We start from the raw sequence: 26,043 nt of genomic DNA, 5'->3' as shown, positions 1-26,043 counted from the left end.
GAGGGCGAAACCTTGGGCAAGTTTCCTTACTCCACACAGAGCCTAATAATAATCCCTCCAAAACCAAAAACAACAATAAATTGGTCATTTTCAATCTACGACTGTTTGTGGGACATCGCTGTGCGCAATTGGCTGCCGCGTTCGCCCACAAATATACAGTCAATTCACTTTACAGTGTGTTCTGTGAAGCGCTTTGGGACGTCCTCCCGACGTGAAAAGCGCTATATAAAATGCAAGGATTATTATTATTATTATTATTGTAAAGCTGCACAGGGCGCCCCCTGCAGGCACAGGCAGGCTGTAACCTCTCTGACCATCCCCCCCCCCCACGCCCCGCCCCCCCCGGCACCTCAAGCTGTGTCGCCGCCTGCGCCCTGACACCGGAAGTGGTTTCAGGCCCTTGTTGTGTGTCGTCACAAGCGGCGCGAGGGGGAGGGGGAAGCAGCGGCAGCGCCGACACCGCGAGCGGCCGAGGGACCGGGCACCGGCGGGTGAGAGAGAGCAAACGCGCGCGCCGCCGCCAACCGCCAACCGCCGGGGAGCCGCTCACTGGCGCGTCAATGGCCGCCGGCCGCTTCCCGGAGGCACGGAGACCGGGAGGAGATGTAAACAGTGGCGTCGTCCTCCCGCCACCCGCTGGGCTTGTGACCCCGGGCTGACGGGCCCGAGCTGTAGACCCCGCTCGGTAAAGTGCGCCGGGAGCTGGGACCGCGACCAGAGGGACCGAGCGGCGCCCTCGGGCCTGTGCCCGGGGAGGGGCTGCGCGGGTCCGTCTGTCGTGGTGGTGATTAACATAAACGCCGCACTTTTATTGACGAGTGTGTCCCGTGAAGCGCTTTGGGACGTCCTCCCGACGCGAGGGGCGCTATAGCAAATGTACCGATTATTATTACAGTGACTCCGCCCCCCCCCCCCCCCCCCCCCCCCCCCCCCCCCCCGCTGTTACCCGACTCCCAGGGATGTGGAATTTGTACCTCGCGGACCGGCCGGACCTGAAACCGAAATTAAAAAAGACATAATCCCGGTGTGTAGACCCTCTCACCGGTTCACAACAGCAAATTGCATTGGTGTGTAACGCCTTTCGCGCCGGGGGGGGGGGGGACGGACGTCCCAAGGCCCTGGACAGTTGGCAGCGATATCGACTTCCATTCAATTTGAAGCTTATCCGTTATCTTCTGCTCACAGGATTCAGGCAATCACAATGCCGGTCCAGGCGGTTTTTTTTACACACACACACACTGAAAAAGTGCCGCTGACGCAAAATGCTGGCACTGGCATTGCAATTACACTTAGCTGGAAATTCCGGCTCGCGGGACTGGAACTCCCAACGCCACCACCCGCCAACAACAACAACAAAGTTACATTTGTTTAGCGCGTTTCACGTCGGGAGGAAGTCCCAAGGCACTGGACAATCAGTGTTTTGGACCTGAGCTGGGGACCGGGGAGGGTGGAGGGCAGGGGGGGGAAGCATGGTGATCGAAAGCACGGTCAAAGAGGAGGATTTTGAGATGGGTCTTAAAGGGGGCGAGGTGGAAGGACTGCGGGATGGAGTTCCAGAGGGTGGGGGCATGGTGGTTGAATGCTTCCCCGCCAATGGTGGGGCAGGAGAGGCTGGGGATGTGAAGTAGGCTGGAGCCCGCTGAGTGGAGGGAATGGGTGGGTTGGTAGAAGGTTAGGAGATCGCAGTGGTAGGGGGAAGCAAGTCCATGGATGCCTTTGAAGATGTGGACCAGGGTCTTGAACTGCATTCTCTGGGTAATGGGAAGCCAGTGGAGTCGGTTGAAGATGGGGGTGATAGGGTCATGGAGCCTGGTGCGGAAGAGGACAGCAGTAACTTAGATTTCAAATCATAATTCTGCTGCAAAATCCTATTAAGGGATCTGAGATGCTACTAAAATGAAGGACACTTCATTTCCATGAATGCAAATTGTTGTTGTTGAAGTTTAGTCATATATAGAACAAGAACAAATTCCATTAATAAAGCATCCTCATGTAGTGTCATGTCTCAGAGTGCTGAACAGTGGCTGAGTTTGATGCTGATTTGATCCAGCCCCCGCACTGTCATGTCTGGCGTCCACCAGGGCTCTGTCCTTGGCCCTCTCTTTAATATCTACATGATATTAATATCTTGGTGACATCATCCGCAGACATGGGGTCAACTTCCACATGTATGCAGATGACACCCAAATCTTATCTTTCTGCCTCTAACTCTATCTTTCTGCCTCCACCCTCAACTCCAGGACCACTGCTGTCCTGACAGACTTCCTGTCAAACATCAAGTCCTGGATGAGGGCAAATTTCCTACAGTTGAATGTGAACAAGACTGAGGCCCTCCTGATTGCCTCGCGCCAGCGCCTCAGCACCTCAGGCTCTGGCAACATCAACCTCCATGGTTGCTCACTACAACTCACCAGCCAGTCAGGAACCTGGGTGTCTTGTTCAACCCTCAACTGGCTTTTCTTCCCCACATCCAAGCCATGACCTGCTATGCCTTCCCTCACCTCCGTAATATTGCCCGACTCCACCACTACCTCACCCCTCAGGCCACTGAAACTCTTGTTCATACCTTCATCACCTCCAGGCTCGACTATGCAAACTCCCTGCTTGTCGGCCTTCCCAACTCCTCCCTCCACAGGCTGCAGATAATCCTGAACTCTGCAGCCCGTGTCCTCTCCCGCACCAAACTCCATGACCCCATCTCCCCCTCTCTCGTCTGAGTCCATTGGTTCCCTATCCTTCAGAGGATCCAGTTCAAGATCCTGGTCCTCACCTACAAAGCCCTCCATGGCCTCGCCCCACCCTAACCCTGCGACCTCCTAACCCCCTACCAACCCGCCTGTTCCCTCTGCTCAGCCGGCTCTGGCCTGCTCCACGTCCCCCAACCCACCCGCCCCACCATTGGCGGGAGAGCCTTCAGCCACTTTGCCCCCAACCTCTGGAATTCCATCCACCAGTCACTCCGCCTCGCCCCCTCCTTAGCCTCCTTCAGGTCCCGCCTCAAGACCCTCCTCTTCGACCATGCCATCGGCCACCCCCCTTTCCCTCTCCTCCATTCTCCCCCCCCTCCCCCCGACCCCAGCTTGGGTCTGAAATGCTGTACACTGTCCAGCGCCTTGGGACGTCCTCCTGACATGAAAGGTGCTATACAAATGTAATCTTGTTGTTGATTTGAGGAGACAGGTGAGGTGATCAGAGGCACAATTGAAGAGGAAAGCCAACAGGTGCCATTTGAAGATGGGTAAAGAGAGGGCAAGAGGAATTAAGCCAGTGAGTTCCAGAGGTTTGGGTCATCATGGCTGAAGGCATGGTTGCCTAAGGTGGAGTGGAGGGGGTCAGGGGACAAGAAGCCTGAGCCAGCTGAGCGAAGAATGAGTAGATTTGGGGTGTTGACAGATTGGAGAGGTACGGAGATGCTGGGGCATGAGTGACTATAATCTGAAAATAGCATTGTATTTCTGCCAGTGTTTTGGTTGCTGCAGGATGAATGTATTTAATGTTTTCAAAATAAACTACTGCTTATTGAGTTATGCACTAGGTGTAGATGAGTGTGAGAATCTTGAAATTCATCTGTTCTGTGACATGAATATAGTTTTAATATCTCTTTGACTATCCTCCTTGGGTGACTGTCCTCTTTGGGGGATGGGAGGGTGGAGGTAAGCGGGGTCTCCTTAGAGCTGAACTGGCTCCAAGATAACAGACATGGCAATGTTTGAATCGACCCAGCCCTCTGTGGCGGTCTCAGTAGTTTGGTTCCTGCGCCAGGTGGGTCCGCAGTATTCCAGGACACTGCTGATGATAGCACAGCCAGCCTGGCTCATCGGCAGGACCAGAAAGGACAAATCAGACATTGGGGGCAGGGAGTCATCTCAATCAGCTCCTGTTAACCATGTAAGCCAAACCCCTAACCAGTATGGTGGTCCTAACTGAACAAGCAGCGGGAAAGCTTGCAATATCAATGGCAAGCTATGCGGTTTTAGCTGGTTAGACTCCAGCAGTACCCCAATGCACACTCTGGGTTCCCTAGGCCTTGGCTGTTGCTAACCTGCGCCTAATACTTTCTGGAATTAGGTAAGCAGGATGCATCCCTCCAGGGAGAGTGTGTATTTCATTTCAACAATCTATCTTTGGGATTTCCATGTGTAGTTAGGATGCATGGAAATCTCAGCTTGGTTTGGATACTCCTAAGTATTTATTTGTGGTACATGTTGATATTATGGTGATATGAACTGGATAATATCGAGGGCTGTGATTTTACAGATCAGAGATTATGTGCTACTGAACTAGCTTTAGGTGCAAAGTACTGAAAATTTAATGAAATATGTATAATATGGTTAATGAAGCAGAATTCTTTATTTATAATATAGAATCATAGAATATTATAGCACAAAAGGAGGCCATTTGGTCCAAGAGCTACCCAATCATTGGGTGAAAATTGAGTTCATGTTGTAGGTAGCCAGGATTCTCAGGCAAATCTCCAGACCAGCTACATTGGAACTTCAACCCAAATTATTGTTGATAGAATTACAGTATTAGCTATTCTGTTGCCACCAATTCCAAACTCAATAATATAACATCTGGAAGGGTTAATTGCTTTTGCAATGTCACTGAGACTGAAGTTTAATTTTTGTGTTTCCTAATATTATATGAGCTTAAAGATATTAGCTGAAAGAAATTACTGCCCTATGTAACTAACATCTTAATTTGATATAGTACTTTGCAGATAGGAATTAAGCACTCAATCCTTCATGTTAACTGTTAAAAGTTCATTTCACAACATGTAAACTACATTTGTAATATGGTATAGTTATCTGCAACTAATATACATTTAGAAATAGATATTTAGAAATAGATATATTCCTTATTGCAAAAGGGATTAAGGGATATGGGGATAAGGCGGGGTTATGGTATTAGCTTGAATTAGATTAGAAGATCAGCCATGATTGAATGGCGGGGCAGGCTCGAAGAGCCGAATGGCCTACTCCTGCATGTTATGTTGTATGCACTAAATCCCTGGTGAACCATACTAAAATAGGGGGCGAGATCTGGTCCAGCAAACCAGATTTTCTGGCTAACTGCTAATTTTAATCCATAACATTTAAAATAAATAAAATAAGTAAAAATAAATCCTCCTTAACAATTAAAATGAATAAAAATGAATTTTTAAATGAATAAAATAGACCAAACCCCAAAAATAAAAATAAATCTCTTCTCACCACTGACACAGTGTACCTCTGTTGATGCCCTCGGCTAAACTAATCAGTGTCCAAAATGTGGGCATCATGTGGGCTGGAGAGAGTTTGAAAACTTTTGAATCGCGGAATTTTTTCTTGGAACTGATCTAGCAAATTCACGATACTTGAGGCTAGCAGGGAGTTTGCTGTATTGAAATATACACTACACAAAAGCACAAATTATTTTCAATATTTAAATCTTCTAAAAATGTGACACAAAATGATCGCTGAATATTTTAATGATGATCACCAGTGGTATGAAATATTTCATAGCTATGACTTTTTTTACATGGCGGAATAAACTGATGGGCAGGGTTTACTAAGATAACCAGCTAAATGACGTCAGGGAAGGGAGCACAGTCTGTTTGAATGTCATATCCAAAAGATTGCTCATTAGTGTAAACTTACAAATCAACATGTATGCATACTTTATCCACTGCTTTGTTCTTAAAAGATAAGGTGTCAGTATGTTTTGCACATGTTATCAGCTCTTGCAGGGAGAATTGCTTGTTTCAGTAAATGCCTATACTATGACTTCCTCCAAATCCGTACTGGATGACCCATAGTTTACTTTGCAGACTATTTTCATTTTGGTAATACTCTGTATGATTAAGTACAAATGTTGGTTGCTACTATTCATCATTACCATCACTAATCTTTTGCCTCCATGATTTTTAGTAGCACTTTGTATGCCAAATAACTACAGTAATCGTGTATAACTCAATGAGCATTTATTTGTTTTGAAACCATTAAATACATTCACCCTGCAGCAACCAAAAAATTGGCATAAATACAATGCTATTTTCAGATTATAAGTATTCATTTTAAAGTTAAATTGACCTTATGGTACAACAATATTTGTTGTCATCTTGATTCATGTATACTTATAATTAAGAATTTAACTATTAAAATATCTACATTTAATGAAACTGTTTCACAATCCACTTCATTACTGGTTTGTTGGGGTTCTTTGAAAGCGTAACCTTTTCTTTAAAATTAATTGAAAAATTTAGGATCAAGGCACCCCAATGATTTAATGAATTCAGTGCACCTCCCATTGCAGAACTAAACCATGCCGATTGGCAACGGTCCAGGTGTTTTCTGTGGTCTGTGCTGTTAGATGGTCTCAACAGGGGTGCTGCAGTTGGCCTCAGTATTCCTGGTCTAAAGAAGGAAAAATGAGTCTTGTTCCATTTAAAAACAGTCAGGGCTCCTACTCCTGATGCTTATTTGTCTGCTGGAAATAGTGGGTCTATGAATGCCACAATTAATTAAATAGCCAACACTCACTGTCTAGACACAACTTGCTAGAGGATGAGTAATTGCCATAAGGAGTGGGGCGATATTTTAAACAAATCTGCCTTTTTATGAAAGATCATGAAAAGTCAATTAAATAGTTTTTAACATAAATTATTTCCTGAGTCATTATAATAATAATAATCCTTGAATTTGATATAGCGCCTTATGTAATTGAGACGTTGCAAAATGCTTCTCAGGATATACTTTAAACTGGAGTGATTGTATGTTTGTGGGCGAACCAATTTGGCTCAACAATCACAGCGGTGTCCCACAATCATGGATTGAGAGGCCGATTTTTTTTGGAGGGATTGGAAAGCAATCTGCCAATCTATAGTCTTTAAAAGTGAATTGAATAAATATTTGAAGAGAACACAATTTAAAACACAAATGTTACAACAGCTACACATCCATCACTTCTGGGTTAAGTCATGTTTTCAGAAAATAATTTATAATTTGTTTTGTACATGTGAATTTTTTTTGTACCTGTGTGGAGTCCTGTAGCTCAGTGGTTAGAGCACTCGCTTTGCAAGCGAGAGACCTGAGTTCAATTCCAGTCAGGGCGAAACCTTGGGCAAGTTTCCTTACTCCACACAGAGCCTAATAATAATCCCTCCAAAAATCCAAAACAATAATAAATTAGTCATTTTCAAGCTACGACTGTTTGTGGGACATTGCTGTGCGCAATTGGCTGCCGCGTAGGCCCACAAATATACAGTCAATTCACTTTACAGTGTGTTCTGTGCAGTGCTTTGGGATGTCCTCCTGACGTGAAAAGCGCTATATCAAATGCAAGGATTATTATTATTATTATTTTCAAAAAGTGATTAAAAAATTACTTTTGTCAGGCTCCCCTTTGAGTGCTGTGAATTACCTGAGCATTAAAAGTCTGATTAGCATCTGTAATGTAAAGCCTTAGCAATGGTGGATATTTTGTCATTTTGTGGTAGTGTTTTTCATGTTACAGTGTAGCTTCAGCTTAACATCAGTTGCTGGTGTGGAAACAAACTGATCTCATTTACCGTAATTTTTTTAAAAAAAGAACTATTTCCTTTTTCTTCTAAAAATGCTGACATAATGTCATAACATGGGTATTGGATACCCTTTAGTATCTCTTTGAAGTGGAGTCCAAGGTGTGTTATGCCAGGCTTTTATCCAATGGGATGGGATATCAAAGCTGAGCCCAGTCTTTGTTTAAAGTGGCATCCATACAACGTGCATTTTTCAGCAAGGCTTATTGAATAGTGATCAGAAATTGGAATTCTAGGTGATTTTCTCTCTCCCTAGTCTTGTACTGTTAAAGCAAAGTGCAGGGCTCCCTTTGTTAACTAGGTTGAGAACTAAAACTGCAGAGACTCGGACTGACCGTCAGCCCTTCTTGAGTGTATTTTTGGGAATACACTATATGGCTTACTTCACTCTGTTTGGTAATTTTACCAACTGGGTCATCAGGGAAGTAATATACTTAATACTAACCAAGATAATAGATTTGATAGGGACAATTTCAGGAAGGATATTGTAGCATTGGAGAGAGTACCGCATTAGGATATTACCAGGTAATGAGTGGATAAAGTTATCAAGAAAGATTGGTCAGGTTGGAGCTTTGGTCTCTAGAGAGAGATGATTGAGAGAGGACTTGATAGAGGTGTTTAAAATTATGAAAGGATTAAATGAAGGTGGACAATTTTACTTAACTTACTGCATTCCTTAATTCCGTAGAGTAGCTAGGCAAGAGCCAAGTTTGGGGACTCCAGAGATGCATTGGTGTACTGCTGGCGTTTAACCATCTAAAAACACATAGCTTTCCAATGAAAGCACGCCTCCTGTTGCTTGTCCAGCTAGGACCACCACACCCTTTAGGGCTTTGACTTGCAGTGAGCTGAATGGGAAGAATCCCTGCCCCCAGTAACTGGTCTGCCGATCTATGTCCTCCAGTGAGCCAGACTGGCTGGTTTGTCAGCAGTGCCTTGGAGTACTGCGGAACTGCATGGCTCAAGAATCGGACTACCGAGATCGCCACAAAGGATATATTCAATTCTGACACTCCGTTGTTGCTATATGTCACCTTGGAGCCAGTTCAGCAAAAAGAAGCTGCTCACATCTTTTCCCTCTGCCCTTCTCAAGGGATAGTTACTCGTTGGTTATTTGATATCTGACAAGTGCAGGTTTGAATTCTCATTGGATGGCAGGTGTACATTAATAGGCAGTTTCCACTAGTTTGTGAGGCCAAAACGAGAGAGCCCAACTTTAAGTTGGCTAGTAGTGGATCTAAAATATTTAGGAGCAACTTGTTTACACAGATAATGGTGAGAATGCAGAACTCATTGCTGGAAGCTTTGGTAAAAGCAAAAACTAACATTGTATTGAAGAGGAAAATTTGAGGCATACACAAGGGAGAAGGGAATAGAGGGTAAAAGAGAAGAACAGGAGAGGTGGAGGCTCATGTAGAGTACTATATAAACATCAGGAAAGACGAGTTGATCCAAATGGCCTGTTTCTGTGTCATATCATTTTGTGTAATTTTGTGCTACGTGTCTTTAGCATTTGAGATAAAAAATTTCATATATGTCTGTTGGTTTCAAATGGAAGTTCAATAGTTATACATTAGCATCAAAGTCCAGAGGGGATGCTGAAATCATTGTAACTAGAGATTTGCTTGCTGTTCCCTCGAGGATCTCCTTTGAGTTGTTTAATTCCTTTCAATGTTGCCTATTCTTGTGGTGCTAAACAAGCACAGTATTGAACTACTCTGAAATTCAGTATTTTTTTTAATAAAAGGAAATGTATGCTGGTATTTGTTATAAAATTATATTGCGTTTGTTGTAAAATATTGTTACATTCAGTAAACTGTGTTACATTTTATTTGTGCGACTGTGCTTGGAATACTGTGTACAGTGTTGAATGCCGCAGTACAAAAATGATATTGCAGCAATTGAGAGGAAATAAAAGAGGGCAATCGGAATGATTGAGGGGATGAAGGGACTGGATTATGAGGAGCGACTTGAGTAAATACGAAATGTTCATCCTGGAAAAGAGAAGCTTGAGAGGTGATATGATTGCTGTTTTTAAGATTCTAAAGGAATTAGATAATGTTGATCATGACAAGCTGTTTCATCTTGTTCAGAACAGTAGAATCGGAGAACCTGGCCTGCGTTTAAAGGGGGGTAAATTCAAAACAAATCTGTGGCAACATTATTTCAGTGAGTGAGTGGTAAATCTATGGAACAGGCTCCCTAGGGCGACAGCAGAAAGTGTTGATTCTTTCAAATGCAAATTAGATAGATTTCTTTCAGGCAATAATATTTTGGGATATGGAACATGAGTAGTTCAGGACATGACACGTGTATGCGACTGCCAGGATGGTAGAAGGTAAACTGGATGGACCTTGTTTTTTTTTCTCTAGAATTTCAAATATTCTTATTGATGTTTATTCTCTGAAATAAAAATGTAATTAAAAGATATTGTGTTTAGTTGCTGCATTATAGTTTAATAATGATGCCATGTACTGAGTGAATTTTAAGTAATTTCACATTCTTTTGATTTCACAGAAATCGTGCTGAAGAATGGATTTAGTTCACGTCTTATTGCCATCAAGCAGCACAATGCAAGCATCAAATTTTGCACACGTGATCTTTCAAAATGTGGCAAAAAGTTACATCCCTCACGCTCCTCTTGAGTGCCACTATATTCTGACTCCTTGCATCAAACCACACCACAAGGACTGGGTTGGAATTTTTAAGGTAAGCACCGCAACAATGGAGGATGACTTTTGCCATTTAAATTGGTATACATATAATTCATATTATAGACCTATTATAGTGTTAGTAACACATCCTAGATATGAACTTAGCTGGTGCACAATGATTTGCTGTATTGAAAATAACAGGAAAGTTGGTCCAGAATATTTTTTTTATCTCCAAGATGTCACAAATATACGTACAGTGGCACTCCATTGCAATGCAGTGGTTAGGTTCCATAAAATCCCAAACAGCAATATAACAATGTGCACTATCCAGTTTCAATGTGCACGGGCACAGATGGCCGGCACAGAGAGTGAGTTGGTTGCCTTCTCCCATTAAGTAAAAGCTAACTTCCGGGTCATCCAGTCACCACCACTGTCACCTCCTGTGTGATATGTATTCACAAAGCAGGAAGTGAGGGCAGCAACCTGATCATATGGAATTCGGCCAATTTAACACAAGCGTTAGGGGTGGGAAGCTGGCAGACCGGTTGTGCACGTGAAAAATGAGTAGGATCCACATTGCAACAATTTTATAACGATATCTGTGCTGCAATTTAAAGGCAATCTGTTCAAGTTTATTTAAACTTGGTACAGTTTTAGTGGCTGAATATCATTACTTCCTCCTCTTCAACACGTACATGCAAACAATCTTGTTTCATTAAAGAATATATAGGATATCTTTCTTTAAAATCATTGCAGTTCAAAAATATATCCTAATCCCCTTTTTATTTTAGGGAAATACAATACCTGTAAATAGTAACCACCTCAATTGTAAATCCATTTTGCAGAGATAAACTAAAAGGAGATCTGATGTATAGTGGAAGTTACTAGATCATTTACTTGAAATCCTAAACATAGATTAAATTCACCATATATGCCTGGAATTAGTTAACTGTAGGTAGATAAATGTAATCCTATTTGATCAAAGAAATAGAATGAGCAGCATGATGAAATGGTCCTGGTAAGTTTTATTTAAGCAAATATGGCAGCCATTTTACAGACAGCAAGGACAACAAATAAGGGATCTATATATAGCAGAGCCCAGTTGTTATGCAGCAGTTGGTGGTCCATAAAATCTCAACCCATGCAGTAATGGAGCATGATCACTGATCATAGCACAAGTACAGATAGATATCCTTTCAGTCTGCCTTCATGACTCCTTGTTCTTATTAACCTCTACAGCTATCAGCACTGTTGATCATTACATCCTTTTTCACTGACTTTCCTCCCTGGTCTAGGAAATTTGAGGGACCTTCTAACCACCCTCTAGCTGTGTTGTCAGGGAGAAGAAGAATATCGCCTGACCATAGCAATGAAGCAAAGAGGAGGGATATGTTGTGGCTGCAGTGTAGATGTATTAATGGAAGGCTTTAATCAGAGAATGTGCAGGCATGCTGGCTTGCCGATTTCATGCGTACAGGACCCAAGAGGATGCATATCCAAACTCAGTCCACCCATGTCAATTTCTGCCATGAAGAAAACTTTAACTGACCATCAGATGTGGTAATTGCAGGCTATTCTGAATATGATTGGGAGACAATGATGAGATTTAAAAAAAAATTGCTTTAAGATGTTTGAGAAGGATGCTTGCCACAATCAAAAGATCCTTTTGATTCTTCAGGAAGTCTGAATTTTGTAAAAGAGGTGAAATGGTAGAGAGAAGCTTTCGTCATTATTTTGTATCATTTGTTCCATGTCCCACAGCTATTCTATCCCTCTCTCTACCCAAAAAAAATATCTGGTCTTCATGTTGTGCTTCCAAAAGACAGCATTGTTGAGACATTTTGGGGAAATTACAAAAATAAATTATGCCTTTCCAATCTGTTGAGTTGAAAAATGTTTTAATCAGTTGGGAATCCAATAGTTTTCACCAGCAAATTAATACTACAGTGTTGCCCAAAATTCATAGGAAGTGTGTGCAAAAACTTGGCACTAGCAGAGGTTAATATTTTAAAGAGGTAATTTGTTCTATTGAATCGTCATAAAATCCTAGGTGGTGTTCTTTAATCAGATGTAGTTGAAATTTTGAATAGAATTTCTCCTGCCATCTTCCCCCCATTGTGCCTCCATTGCAATGAATGGATAGAACAGCACTCTTATTTATATTATTCATGCTATAAGCCTACATGGTGTTGCCAATTGTCTGCTTCGGAGCAGGATTTTAAAGTATGAAATATAGCATCAAGGTATGATAAAGGTAGAAATAGGTCGATGCACATTTTACCTTTGCGATTATGCAGGATTTTATCAAAACAGACTTTTTTGGGAATAAAAATGGCACTGATAATTTGTGCCAACAAGGTGATACAAATTGTGTGGTAGCACATGATCCTGAAAATTGGATACAAGTAACTTAGTGATTCTGTATTTGCGTCTGGTGTGACTTCTTGTGAAATTTTAACTGCTTTTTTGAATAGCTTCCATAATCATCTCCAGGAATACTTTTATGTGGCAGTGTTTTATGAACACATTTCTACCTCATTTATTTCTTTTCAGAAACTTGCCAAAAAGGGCATTCATACCCATAAACTGTTTTTCTGAAACAATTACCAATAATTATCAGAAACCTGGTGCCATATTGCTAATATCACATAGGAACAGATGCCAATATTTGGCAAAAAGGCACGGTACAGGGAACCTCATTATAAGGTAGTTCTCTGGGACCAATAACTCAGAGCTGCTGAAATCATCTCCTCAGGGAATATGCAGAAAGTGAAGTTAGTGGTGATTTGACAAGCCAGAAGACCACCATTTTTTAAGCGAGCAAGCTGACTGGTCAGTGCTGGAAGCCAGGTATATTTTTGGTTAGCATGAGTCCATACGACATCATCATTACTATAAATAGACATGTCCAGTTCTGATTTTAATTGGTAATACAATAATAATCCTTGCATTTGATATCATGTCTTGAAGACATCTCAAAGTGCTTTACAGAATATAATGTAAAGTGAGTTGACTGTATATAGGGTGAGGTGATGTGGGGGTGGCTGTTGACAGGGCTGAGGTGGCTGAATGTATACCCTCGATTTTAGATTCGAGGAAGTCCAGCATCTCCTCACAGTTGGAGTTTGGGGAGAGGATGGGCGAGGTATGGGAAGGTGGATGGAAGAGACGTTTATTGGTATTCCAGGTGTGGTCTCAATAGGGCCCTATACAGTTGCAGCAAGACTTCCCTACTCTCATACTCTAATCCTTTCATAATGAATGCTAACATACCGTTCGCATTCATTATGAAAGGATTAAAAATCCACGACTGTTTGTGGGACACTGCTGTGCGCAATTGGCTGCCGTGTTTCGCCCCCAAATATGCGCTCAATTCACTTTACAGTCTAATCTGTGAAGCACTTTGAGACGTCTAGAAGACGTAAAAAGCGCTACGTAAAAAGCGCTACATCAAATGCAAGGATTATTATTATTATTTTGCGTGTGAAACGTGGCAGCCAATTGTGCACAACAGTTTCCCACAAAGTGTCGTGGATTGAGTGACCAATTCTTTTTTAAGGGATTGTTACCCCCTGAAAAAAGCAATCCGCTTGGTGAACCGAGGTGTGTTGAGTAAGTAGACTTGCCCAATGTTTCGCATCTCCCCTTTTAGATGCTGATTTGGTGTGCTGAGGATTTTCACCTTTCATGTTACATTTCCAGTTTTCTTGTTTTTTCCTTTTATCTCCAATAACTGTTAACAGATGTTGCCACTATTGTAATGTGCCAGATCTTTTCAGGTAGTTGGTTGGAAAGAAGTGAGTAAGTCTTTACAGCTGCTGAAGTTCTAAGTAAGGCACATTAGCCAACAATGATTTTTTATACATCTTTAGTCTTGTGTTCTGTAGCACTACAGGCTTGGACATAAAAAGTATAATGTGGTGAATTTCAATATGTATAATGAATAATTCCATGAGTAGGCTGGTAGGAAAACCTGTGAGAGATGACTAAGAGAAGAAAGCTCAGTCCCAGCTGGTTACCATAGAAGTCAGCAGGAAAGAAGGGATTGGTAGGTGCCAAGAGTCCTTGCAGGAGATATGGGGGTGGAAAGGAAATGAGAATCTGTGTGCCAAGATTTTTTTTTGAAAATAAATCTAACATGTGCCATTGTGAAAGGAATGTTGCAGACACCCTCAAATTACAGTGGGATTTTTTAATGCATTCCCTATGATAATCAGGGTGTATGTGACAATCACTCTGATCAAACCGAATAATATTGAATTAAAATTTTAATTAATAAATGCAACATAGTTTTATTTGCAGTTACATGACATGATTTATTTTATAACAAACTGAACTTGCCATGTGCCTTTAACTCAGGATAGAATCTCAAAGTGCTTTATAATGATATAATGCTTGCCTTTGATATAGTGCATTATCATGTTTTTGAGATGTCTCAAAGTGCTTTACAAGATATACGTTAAAGGGAATGTGTATTTTGTGAGTGAATGTGGCAGCCAATTGGCGCACAACAGTGTCCCACAAACAGCCCTGGAGTTGAGTGACCAATTTTATTTGGTGGGTTTGTTGGCCAGGACACTGGGAGAAACATCTTTATCTTCGAATAGTGCCATGCGATCTTTAACATCTACCTGAACAAACAGGACCTTGGTTTAATGTTTCATCTGGAGGACAGCAAATCCGACAGTGTAGCACATCCCCAGTACTATATTAGAGTGTCAGCTTAGACAGTGTGATCCCAAATTTCAAGGTGGGGCTGGAACCCACAACTTTCTGACTCAGAAGCAAGATTGTCATCACTAAGCCAGGCTGATACAACTGATCTGGAAGTAGCAAGTTTTTGATCAGCCGGGTGTGACATGTGGAAACCCGTTGCCATGCTTAAGAGTTCCACATATGTACCCATGGAAATTTCCATGAGTCTGGAATGGAATACACACTCTCTATGCAGGACACACCCTGCTTACATTATTCCGGAAACTATTAGGCGCAGGTTGATGAGAGCCAGAGTGTGCATTGAGGTACTGCTGGAATTTAAGCATTGCGGTGGTCTCCTTGGAGCTGAAGATGTTACTGTAATTCTGACTTTTGGAATTTTCCCGTAGATATGTTTATTCAGCAACTTTGTAAATGCTGTCTTTTAATCAAATGTATAGGTTGCTGTGGTGGAACTGAATCAGCAATACCAAGTTGATTGAAAACATTTCTAAAATGGTGGCACAGTAATAGTAATGTAAAGGAAAGATCAGATCAATTTTTTTAATTCTTAAACTTTATTAAGCATTCCTTTAACAAAGTTGAACTGTTCCTCAAAAACTGTCAATTTATTTATTAGATTTACCAATTGTGAATTTGAACATTTACATTTATTTCATGTGTGCATCGGCATTAGCTATATTATAATAATAAATAATCCTTGCATTTGATACAGTGCTTTTTATGTCTTCCAGACATCTCAAAGCACTTCAAAGAATATACTGGAAAGTGAATTAACTGTATATTTGTGGGCGAAAATATATAAGAAGGATGGTGATAAATTATAATCCTTGCATGTAATAGTGCTGTTCACTTATCCACATTGAAATTTGGCCAGTGGAATCTGCTGTGGATAGTGGTTTAGCAGCCAAGAAAGTCAAACTCAATGCTGGTCAATTCTGGAAAAAGTACTCTCAGGAAGGTTTAAAAGAATATTTCAGACATCTCACCTCTATTTAGCCAGTACCAGAGCTATTGGTTAATTTGGCTGGTAGAAATGGAAATTTCTTAGCAATGTTTTATACCAGTATGTGTGTACAATGATGATTTATTGCTATGTAAGTAGAAAAAAGCTACAAGACATAATGGTGTTACTTCAAATTGTTTTGCTTGTGAATGCCAGATGTTAAAATGTATGCTGAGAAGGCTATAGCGCCATCTTGTGATCATCAAGATTACATTGGCTGTAAGGAATTAGTGCATTCAATATTGTTCCTTGTATAGCAGACAAATAATGCTTTCAGTATGATGAGTATTATGTTAAAAAATCTGCGAATGCCATATTTATTTCTAATAGTTCAAGGATTAATACTTTAAAAGTTCATATCTCATGTACTATGTTGTGCTGTAGTTATATAGTAGCAGAATTTCCATTTAGATTTCTATTTTTTTTCTTCCCCCACCCAAGACACGTCTCTCAAGTTTATAAACGTATTCATGGTAGTTTAAAGTATATTGGCTTTTAGTTGTAATAAACTAATTTTAACATATCTGAACTCTGTGGAGTTGGAGGAAAAATGTTTATAATGCACAGAATAGAGCTGAATTTCCTTGATTTGTAAATAAAGAAATTTTATTTCTCAATTCTTTTGTTAATTTAATGAAACTGGAAATTGTATCGCTTATCTTGTATTTAAAAACATTTCTCCAAATGTTTTGCTAAAGGCAGTGGCTCATGCTGGGTGCATTTCCATGTTTGCTAGAAGCATTTAAGTACTGTACCAGGTCACCTTTGTGATTTGTGAGTCTTGAAAAAGTACTGGCAGGTTATTCAGTCATGGCAAGTCAAATTCTGCTCTCACTTAACACTTTGTCCATTTTTTAATGTTGGGGGATGGGGGGAGAGAGAGGGTCACCAGGCAGCTATCACAAGCACAATTCCTATCTGATTATTTTTGCTACTTCCACCTAGCTCAAGGCCAATTCCAAAACCTTGTTGCTATAATTGTTGTCCAAAAACAGTATTTTCTGATTAATTGTCAGATGATGGAAGTAAAGAGGCAGAAGTGTTGGAAAAAAAATCCATATGGGACATTACATCATGCTTCCATTTGCTGAGCAGTCATTGAGGATGGAGCAATTGAACTAAATTATTTTTAAAAAATTCAAAAGAGTTGTACATAAAATGAAAGAATACAATTGAACATTTTAGTTTATTTTACAAGTGTAAAGAAATACAGTAACATAATATTACAAACGTACAAACTCTGCTACACTGGACATAAACAAAAACTACCAAACAATTGTATACATTCATAAATTTATAACAATCCTTGCATTTGATATAGCGCCTTATCACATTGTTGAGACATCTCAAAGCGCTTCACAGAATATATTGCAAAGTGGATTTATGCCAGGATAAGGCTCTATTTAACTTCCCTGTCTACTGTAATAAAGCTTCCATTTGACTTCCCTCTCCACTAAAATAAAGTAAATGCTGTGGAAATTGAAGATTGAACTAGAATGGACAAGAATGAAGACAAAGCACTGTTTCTGGCCTCTGTTACCTTTATTTACTTGAGGTCTGGATCCCTTCATACCCAAGAAGCAACCAAACATGAGACATTATCATGTAGGGGAGAGGGTTATTCAATGATATCACTAGGAGTGGAACACATTTGTTTATTCCAACTTGATGGTGTCATGTGGATTCATGGACCAGAAGTTAATTCGGAACTAACATTTTGCTAAAGTGGTCTATATACAAGTAAATTGCTTTCCCACCGCTTCCCTCAGTTGTATAACTGAGGTACTGTATGAAAAAGAGACAATCATCGCTAATTTGTGGCTTGCGTGATAGGAAATGCTGACAGTTATTGGAATTGTGTTTCATGACTACTTGTTGGCACCTCGCTCTGTCTTGACAAACCTGTAGAGGCTTACACAAATCCACTGTTGCATTTATGGTTATTGACAGGATTCTCTATTTAGCGAATCTGCATAAGCAAACATGAGCGTTAAACCCCAAAGATATTTTGGTGTCATTTTGACAAATCGAGAAGGAAAAAATGAGAGTTTGTAATTTAAATTAAAAATAAGCACCAAAAAGATTAAAAAGAGCAAATTAAATTCTAGGACAGAAAGCTCTGAAGTCCAAAAATGAAAGTAAGGATTGAAATTGCCATGCAGTCAGTGATGCAACAATTGGACAAAACTATTTTGAAGTATAATTCGAAGGACTAGACCATATGGTGCAAGAAAACTATAATGGAACATTTTACAAATGTAAAGAAACACAATATTGGAATATTGTAATCACAGGAAACTGCCCCTGCATTTGTATGCATGAAGGTTAAATACAACAAATATATGCATTCAAAAAGTTGCATTAAAATCTAGCTTCCCTACTGGTGCACAAAAAAGCATTGTGTTTTTATACTAGGTATTTGCTAAGTACGCTCAAACACTAAAATGTGCCTAGTATTTAAAGTGTGTCATTAACTACTGAAGCAAGGGATTGATTAAATGAAAGGCTCATCAAATATATTTAATCTTTAGGTGTTTAAATAGTTGTTGGTTTGCGCTTGATTTATGCTGCATTTTCTCCATTGCTGAAAAGTGGCATTGCCATTGAATGAGATTCATTTGAAACGGTGGGTTTAGCAGACACACCACAAGCAAGTGTCAAAAAGCCTGGCAGAAGTAATTGGTTTAAGTAGTTTGATTTTGCTTGCCCAATCTTAGGAAGGATATACTTGCCCTGGAGGGTGTCCTGCAATAGTTCACTGAATTAATACCTGGTTATAGCTACGATGAGAGGCTGGGTATATTGAGGTTATTTTACACAGCAAACTAGGTTGAGGGGTGATTCGATTGAGATATTTTAAATAATGAAAGCAATTGACAGGTTAGATAGTAGATGATTCTTCCCTCTGCTGGAAGGATCCATTATAAATGGGCATTGGAAGGATCCCTCAAAGGACTTCACAGGATATAGTCGGTAAAGTGTGGTGACTACTTTCGTAAGTGAAAGCTATGGCCAATTATGCACATAGCAATATCCCATGAACAGCAATTAAATGAACGCACTATTTTACCTGGAAGATGATTGGCCAGGACACCAGGAGAAACTCTTCTTCTTTTGAGCAATGCTTTGGAATTTGTAATGTCAGCCTGAAGAGCCAGACATGACCTCGGTTTAGCATTTCATCCAGAGCATGGCACGTGCAATGATGCAGCAAACTCCTAGCATTGTATCAGGAGTGTTAGCCAAGACTATGAGTTCAAAGTCCACAACTCTTACTCAGAGGTGAGTGCTACCAATTGAGCTGACCGACACACAATGCTAAACCAAACACGTGTTGTCTGAAAGCATATAAAAAATGGAATGATTAACATGAGGGCTTCCACTCCTTATATAGGAAGCTAACACACAGTAAAAACATGAGTCACATGGTGAACAACTTTGAATCAAAACTAAGACAGTTAGAACTTAGTTTAGGAAGCATTTCTTTACACACAGGATTTTGAAGATGTGGAATGCGTTTCCCAAAAAGCTGTAGAGGCAGAACGAATGGGGATTTAGTTGTTTAGGCCGGATTTAAAGAGGGAGAGAATTCCAAAGGTTAGGGGCATTAGCAGCTGATGGCTCGGCCATCGATGGTGGTGTGGAGGGATTGGGGGGGACCACAGCGGCCCTTGTTAATGAAGCAGTGGAGTTGGGTAAAAGGTCACTGAGCTCGGGAGGGAATTTGACAGGTGTTGTTGAGAGGTAACCAATTTTATTTAGGGGATTTGTTGGCCAGGACACCAGGAAAAACTCCCTTCTCCTTTTGAATAGTGCCATGGGATCTTTAATGTCCACCTGAACAGGCAGAGCAGACCTCGGTTTAACGTCTCATCTGAAGGATGGCACCTCCGACATTGCAATCTTCCCCCAGAACTGCACTGGAGTCTCAGCTTAGACTATGTGAATTCAAGTCCCAACATGGGGCTTGAACCCACAACCTTCTGATTCAGAGGTGAGAGTGCTACCACTGTGCCAACAATGCTGTTATAACAAATAAATTATATTCTATAAATTTTACACAAAGTAAAATTTCTCTCAGCCCAGCAGTACGCAGTCCAAATGTAGTGGCCTAACTGTTGTCCCATTTAAGATCAACTAACTTGGCACAGACCAAGAATTGATCCTGTAACCTAATGGATTATGTGGCTTAGTGCTGCAATATCACAAAGCAATGGCTTTACCCACAGGCCATTGGGGAGCTATTTGCCTTGAATTTAGCACTGAAACACTTCTGCCGTCCTCCTTAGAGCTATTCCAGTTGGAGGGGTATGTTTTAAAACTTTAATCTTGATAATTTATTGATTTTTTTTCTTTATAACTAAGTCTTTTGAGGTTTGCATTTCCTTTATACTTTGAAGTTTTCCTCAATAATGGCAAGAGCAATCATTGAGGAGTAACAGTATAAAGCTCATGATCTGAGAAATATAGTGTTCCATAGATCTTAAAAGACAGTGAAACGATCCCCCATCATGTACACAGGATATAGTAGGGCATACATCTCTGCCACTGGTAAACAGAAGTGAGCAGAATCCCATATCTGGAGGTAAAAATGAAAGAATTGGAAAAAATTTGACTAAAAAGAGCAGTTTTTCTTAGATATTTATAATATTAGAAAGGTAGAATTATTTAAATTGGAAGATTATAATTTCTTGCAGGAGACAGTTGATGTCTTGATACAGTGCATAAGAAATACAGTCCTGTAACATTTTTTAACAATAATGTGAACAGGCAGCTACTATTCAACAACCTTCTTGTAGCACCGTTGAATTTATGATGTTGTGCTCAATGTTGCATAGTCTCTCAACTGCTAATGATAGAAAAAAGGTTCACAGTATCATTGGCAGTGCAGTGGGCATTTGAGTTTGACTCTACACTTTCAACTCGTGTGCAGAAGTTGTAGGATGTGATTAACTTTTCCTAGAAATGTCCAGTTTGATGCTGTAGATTAGCATAAAGGATTTGCCCTTTAGCCTCTGTCTAGATTTTATTTAGCAGAGTTCTAAGTCACCAGAAGGTGCAATAAAACATGAAAGTGTAGAAATAGAAGTACAAACCTAAAACTCAGGCAAATAAAATAGGAAGCATGGAACCACCAGCTAAGTTTAGAGAGAGCATTTGGTTATGTGACCTTTTACTTTGGGAATATCTCCACATAGTACTTTTGTCATTGAAGACTGTGAAATGCATGAGCAGACTATAAAACTTCTCTCACAAGCAGGTTAACTTTATTCATTAAGCTATGCCCTCTGGAAAAATACTTCTCTGTGTTAGTATCAAGCTATGACCTTTAATGGAGTCCTGTAGCTCAGTGGTTAGGGCTCTCGCCTCGCAAGCGAGAGACCTGAGTTTGATTCCCGGCAGGGCAAAACCTTGTGCAAGTTTCCTTACTCCACACGCCTGATAATAATCCCTCAAGAAAAAAACAATAATAAATTGGTTACGTCAATCCACGACTATTCGTGCGTCACTGCTGTGCGCAATTGGCTGCCGCTTTCGCCCACAAATATACAGTCAATTCACTTTACAGTATATTCTGTGAAGCACTTTGAGATATCTAGAAGATGTGAAAAGATGTGTAATAATAATAAACGAGAAAAAACAGAAAATCTCTAACCTAGATGATTGGAATTGTGATTTGACTAACATGTGAATTTACAGACAATCTCAGGCAGCAAAACATTGCCTCCAGGAATCTTTTAAGATTTGGAATGGTGTATGATCCATGATTAGAAGCAGGTAGATTTTTTAAAAAAATAATGAACTTCAGGTGTGCCCTTTCAAAAGGTAGAAACTAATTAAGTGGGTAATGGGACATATCCACAACAGTGGAGGAGGTTAGTAATGCAGGATATTTTGCTCACAAAAAATTAAGTCAATCCACTTTACGGAATATCTGTGAAGCGCTTTGAGATGTCTCGAAGACATGCAATGCAAGGATTATTATACAGAAATAAGAACAAGTGTACTGAACAATGATATGCATTGGTAGAGAATGTGAAAAGTGAATGTACATATATAAAGCAAACAAAAATGAGGGAGGGTTTATCCCAGATGTGCAGCAAAGGGAACCTATGTTGATTGTAATATACCTGTATGAGTCAATTCGATTAAATTACATTAAAAATGTAATTTAAAATTATGAATACAATAAATGGTGAAAATGTAGGCCAGGGTGAATTAATATAACTTTCCATTTGCTTTACCTGGACATAATGTTTGAATGTATACTTGTAATATTAAATTATATTAATTATATAAATGATAAAATGTTGATATACAAGTGCATGGATTATTTTGTTTCAAATAATTTTGTTTTTTATTGATTAATATATTTTTGTTTTGGTCAGCTGACACATGTGCAAACCCATCCCAAGTTTAAGAGTATCCAAACCAAACTGAGAATTCTGTGCATCCCACCTACACATGGAAATTCCAGAGATAAATTGTTGGAATGGAATGTACACTCTCCTATTTACCTATTAGGTGCAGGTTGACAGGAGCCAAGGCTTGGGGACCCCAGAGTGTGCATTGGGGTACTGTTGCAATCTGACCGCATAATGATAGCATAGTCTGGTAAGCTTTCCCGCTGCTTGTCCAGCTAGGACCAGCAACCATGTTGCCAAACATGTCACCTTGGAGTCATTTCAGCTCCAAGGAGACCGCGCTTGCTTCCCTCCAAGGAGGATAGTCACTAGTTGGTTGTTTGACATCTGACAAGTGTGAGTTTGAGCCTCACTAGGTGGATGGTAGGTACCAGGAACTTCCTGCAAGCTTCTTGGTGGGATACACAGTTCATCATGAAATGTGTGAGAGCATTGCCACCATCTTCCTGTCCGCAGCTTGGACATACCACCCTTTCCATTGAGTGATGGTTCCACCATTTGGAGGTGTGGAGTTTAAGTTGCAGCTTCCCGCTCTGCCAGGCAATCAAGGGAGATTCCAGGTGCTGGATGTACGAATGTGTGTTCACGAACACATTCCAGCTGCTGTTGCCCCAGGCCTCAGAGTTTCCTCATCAGCTATCTGGCATACATCTGTCTTCAACATGGTGGGAGTATCTTTACAGAACAGCTTGTGCCAGCCACATTGATGTTCTCGGGGTCCAAGCCCAATGTGTGTGTCAGACTTACTCAGCACCAGCTGCTTAATCCAGTTTCTCATGCGGGGGACCTTGGCAAATAGATGTGATTTATGTTAATTTCTTTAGAAGACTCTTATGTTGATTGTACAGTCGTAAGTGGAATAATCAATCAGCAAACTACTCTGTGCAAATTGTACCTTGGTAGTAAACTATACATGTTTAAAGCTTCAATATTTGAAACCTGGCAAAATAGGAGCACTTCATTTATTTTCAATTCTATTTGTCGATAGGTTGGCTGGAGCACTGCTCGTGATTATTATACGTTTCTGTGGTCTCAGGTACCTGAAAATTATGCAGAAGGAACTTCAGTTAATCGTATGGTTGTTTTTCAAGGTAAGAAAACTCCAAAAATGTATGTTTGTGTAATGAAAGTTTTGGGGAGGAGTGGACCATTGGTCCATTTTCTATTCAGCAAACATTTCAAATAATTGCTTCACATCTATCTCCTCATAGTAACCCTGAATCCTTTCACTGTCCCGAAACTTGGTTCGACACATTTTTAAACCCTTTTAAAGTTCCATGCTCCACCACCTGAACTGGTAATTTGTTCCACATGCCCATTACCCTTTAACTGAAAACATTCTCCTGTGTGTTTTTTGACAAATATCAGAAATGGAAATTGTTTATTTTGTAAGTTACTGGTCCAATACAAACTTTAGAGAAATTTAGACTGTGTTCCTGGTGGATTCCTTAGACTTTTTATAAGGCCAATTGGAGCAAATGCTGGATGTCACACTTTGTCTAACGGGAGAAAATTTGACAAATAATAAAAATATTAAATGTTTTTAAAAATTGTAGCTCTTCGTGTCTGACCTTTATGGAGGACGGGGGGGGAGGAGGAGAGAAAGAGGAAAGCGGGGTCTCATTGAGGTTCAGCTGTCCCCACAGTGGCATCCTGGCTAAGAGAAGGCGGTGCCGAGTCATTCCTCTGTGGTGGATTTGGTTATGCAGTATCTGAACTAGGCAGGTTTCCAGGGCTACAGAGCACCATTGAAGATTTTGAAGAGTACATCTGTCACTGGCAGGATGTAATTCTTTTGACTTGTACACAGATCCCTCTGCAAGTTTAATGAATAAGGGGGTTCTAGTTAGAAATGTACCAGTGTCTTAAAGAAGTTTGCAGTAACGTCAGTGTGGGTATAGTTAAGTTATACTGAAACAGTGTAACTTGTTCCATTGGAAGGAGTGGGTTCAATGAGGTGAAAGGCCTTTTATTGGAAATATTATGTGATAATTCAAATTCACCCAAATACAACACATAACTTTTCATGTAATCAATACAGAAAAGGATGCCAGAAATTGTGTAAGATAAATTGCCATTAATTATTTATCTGATTACAATTATTTTTTTGTTCTGGGAAAGAATTTCTGGAATATATTTTTCTGAATCTGATAGCAAGCCCCTTGAGAAATGGATTGATCAGAATATAACCTAATTGTTCCTTTGTGTTACTGTGTAGATCTGTTTTTAATCTGCCCAATTCAGTGTTCAAAAGGTGCACTATTCCAGTCACTATAACCTGAAAAAAGTTGCTATGACTAGTTAGTGTCAGAGTGAATAAAAGATAGAATGCAAATTTGTTTCACCTTTTCCACTCAACTCGTTTAGGTTTCACTGAGATGGGAACATCTTTCCAGTTGACCTCCAGTGGTAGAAGTATTGGAGATTGTGCAGTCAACAGGAATGACCTCCAACAACTCAGTCCCAATTTGACACAGAAGAGTGCTAAAGGATGACATTTTCTCCTTCCAATCTTTAAATTTAACATCTCAGATCTGTTCATTTCAGTCTGTCGACTTTGCGTAGTACATATTATGGACGTGGATTCAACTTATTCCTGGCAAATCTAAATTCTCTTGTGATTTGTCGCAGGTGTAAATGAAACAAACATTTTTTTTCTTCCTATGCCCTTTCACCCCCCTCCCCGCCGCCTGCCTCCATTTGCTCATTGCTTCATGTCCCTCACCATAGCAGCAATGGCAGGCCAGTTTCAAAAAGTATTCTGCCCCACTCTCTAGAACTCCATCCCATAGACCTTCTGACTCACTCCCCTTCCCATTTCTTCAGTCTCCATCGCTCAACTCGGGTGCCCAGCCAGTGGTATTAAACGCTTTGAGACGTTCTCCCGATATAAAAGGTGCTACATTAATGTAAATTGTATTGTATTTGGACTAAGTACTTTGTAAATTTACATTGTTCATCAATTTTTTATTTCAACCTGTGAAAGTTTACAATCAAATTATTATTGAGCACAATAGTAAAACTAAGATGTTTCATAACAGGCTACTATCTTCCAAATGACGATGGAGAATTTTATCAGTTCTGCTATGTGACACACAAGGGAGAAATCCGGGGAGCAAGCACACCATTTCAGTTCCGTGCTCCATCTCCTACAGATGACCTTCTTACCATGGAAGATGATGCAAACTTGGACATGCTGGTGGTGACGACAAAAACTAGTCTTCTTGAGGTAGGGTAATTCAAGAACATTTAATGATGAACGTTCAAAATATGAGAATGAATCAACAAGATTTATGTTTGTAGGTTGCAAGCATTCTGATTCTTGGAAATGCACACATGTAGTACATAAGCTTTGCATAATTTTAGATGATCTTAGAATCATTTGGGACCTATGAGAAATGTCACTCAAATGTATAAAGAATATTTCTGTTTCAAGATTATACCATAGCAATAGCTGTGTTTTTCTTAACATTATATCAGTTTCAAGATTGCAATAGTTGAATGTTGATTAAGGTTTTAATTTGTTGATTGACCCAAATAGTGAATTTGGGAGAATCAGTTTTGAGATGCATGGGAAGTGTAATTCATTGAGAAACCATTCACTTCTTGTGTTACACTATTATTGTTTGAGATTATTAGATTTTGTTGTAGTTAATTCTAATTCTGAACCTTGATTAATTTGCT

At 40.2% G+C, this 26,043-nt stretch overlaps 1 protein-coding gene across 2 annotated transcripts in view; it reads left to right on the top strand.

Moving 5' to 3' along the window:
• Window positions 1-421: 421 nt before the first annotated feature.
• tax1bp1b (Tax1 (human T-cell leukemia virus type I) binding protein 1b) overlaps window positions 422-26,043 on the top strand; it is a 77,684-nt gene continuing 52,062 nt past the window's right edge. For both annotated transcript variants that reach the window (XM_007900481.2, XM_007900480.2), the window contains exons 1-4: window positions 422-491; window positions 10,076-10,267; window positions 23,348-23,450; window positions 25,401-25,588. In XM_007900481.2, the coding sequence (XP_007898672.1) occupies window positions 10,091-10,267; window positions 23,348-23,450; window positions 25,401-25,588 (468 nt within the window). In that variant the 5' untranslated portion in view covers window positions 422-491; window positions 10,076-10,090. The remainder of the gene's footprint in view (window positions 492-10,075; window positions 10,268-23,347; window positions 23,451-25,400; window positions 25,589-26,043) is intronic.

This window comes from Callorhinchus milii, unplaced genomic scaffold, assembly GCF_018977255.1.
Source record: "Callorhinchus milii isolate IMCB2004 unplaced genomic scaffold, IMCB_Cmil_1.0 Scaffold2, whole genome shotgun sequence".
NCBI lineage: Eukaryota > Metazoa > Chordata > Chondrichthyes > Chimaeriformes > Callorhinchidae > Callorhinchus > Callorhinchus milii.
Note: the sequence above shows the minus strand (reverse complement) of the source record. Positions and strands in the feature narration are given on the sequence as shown.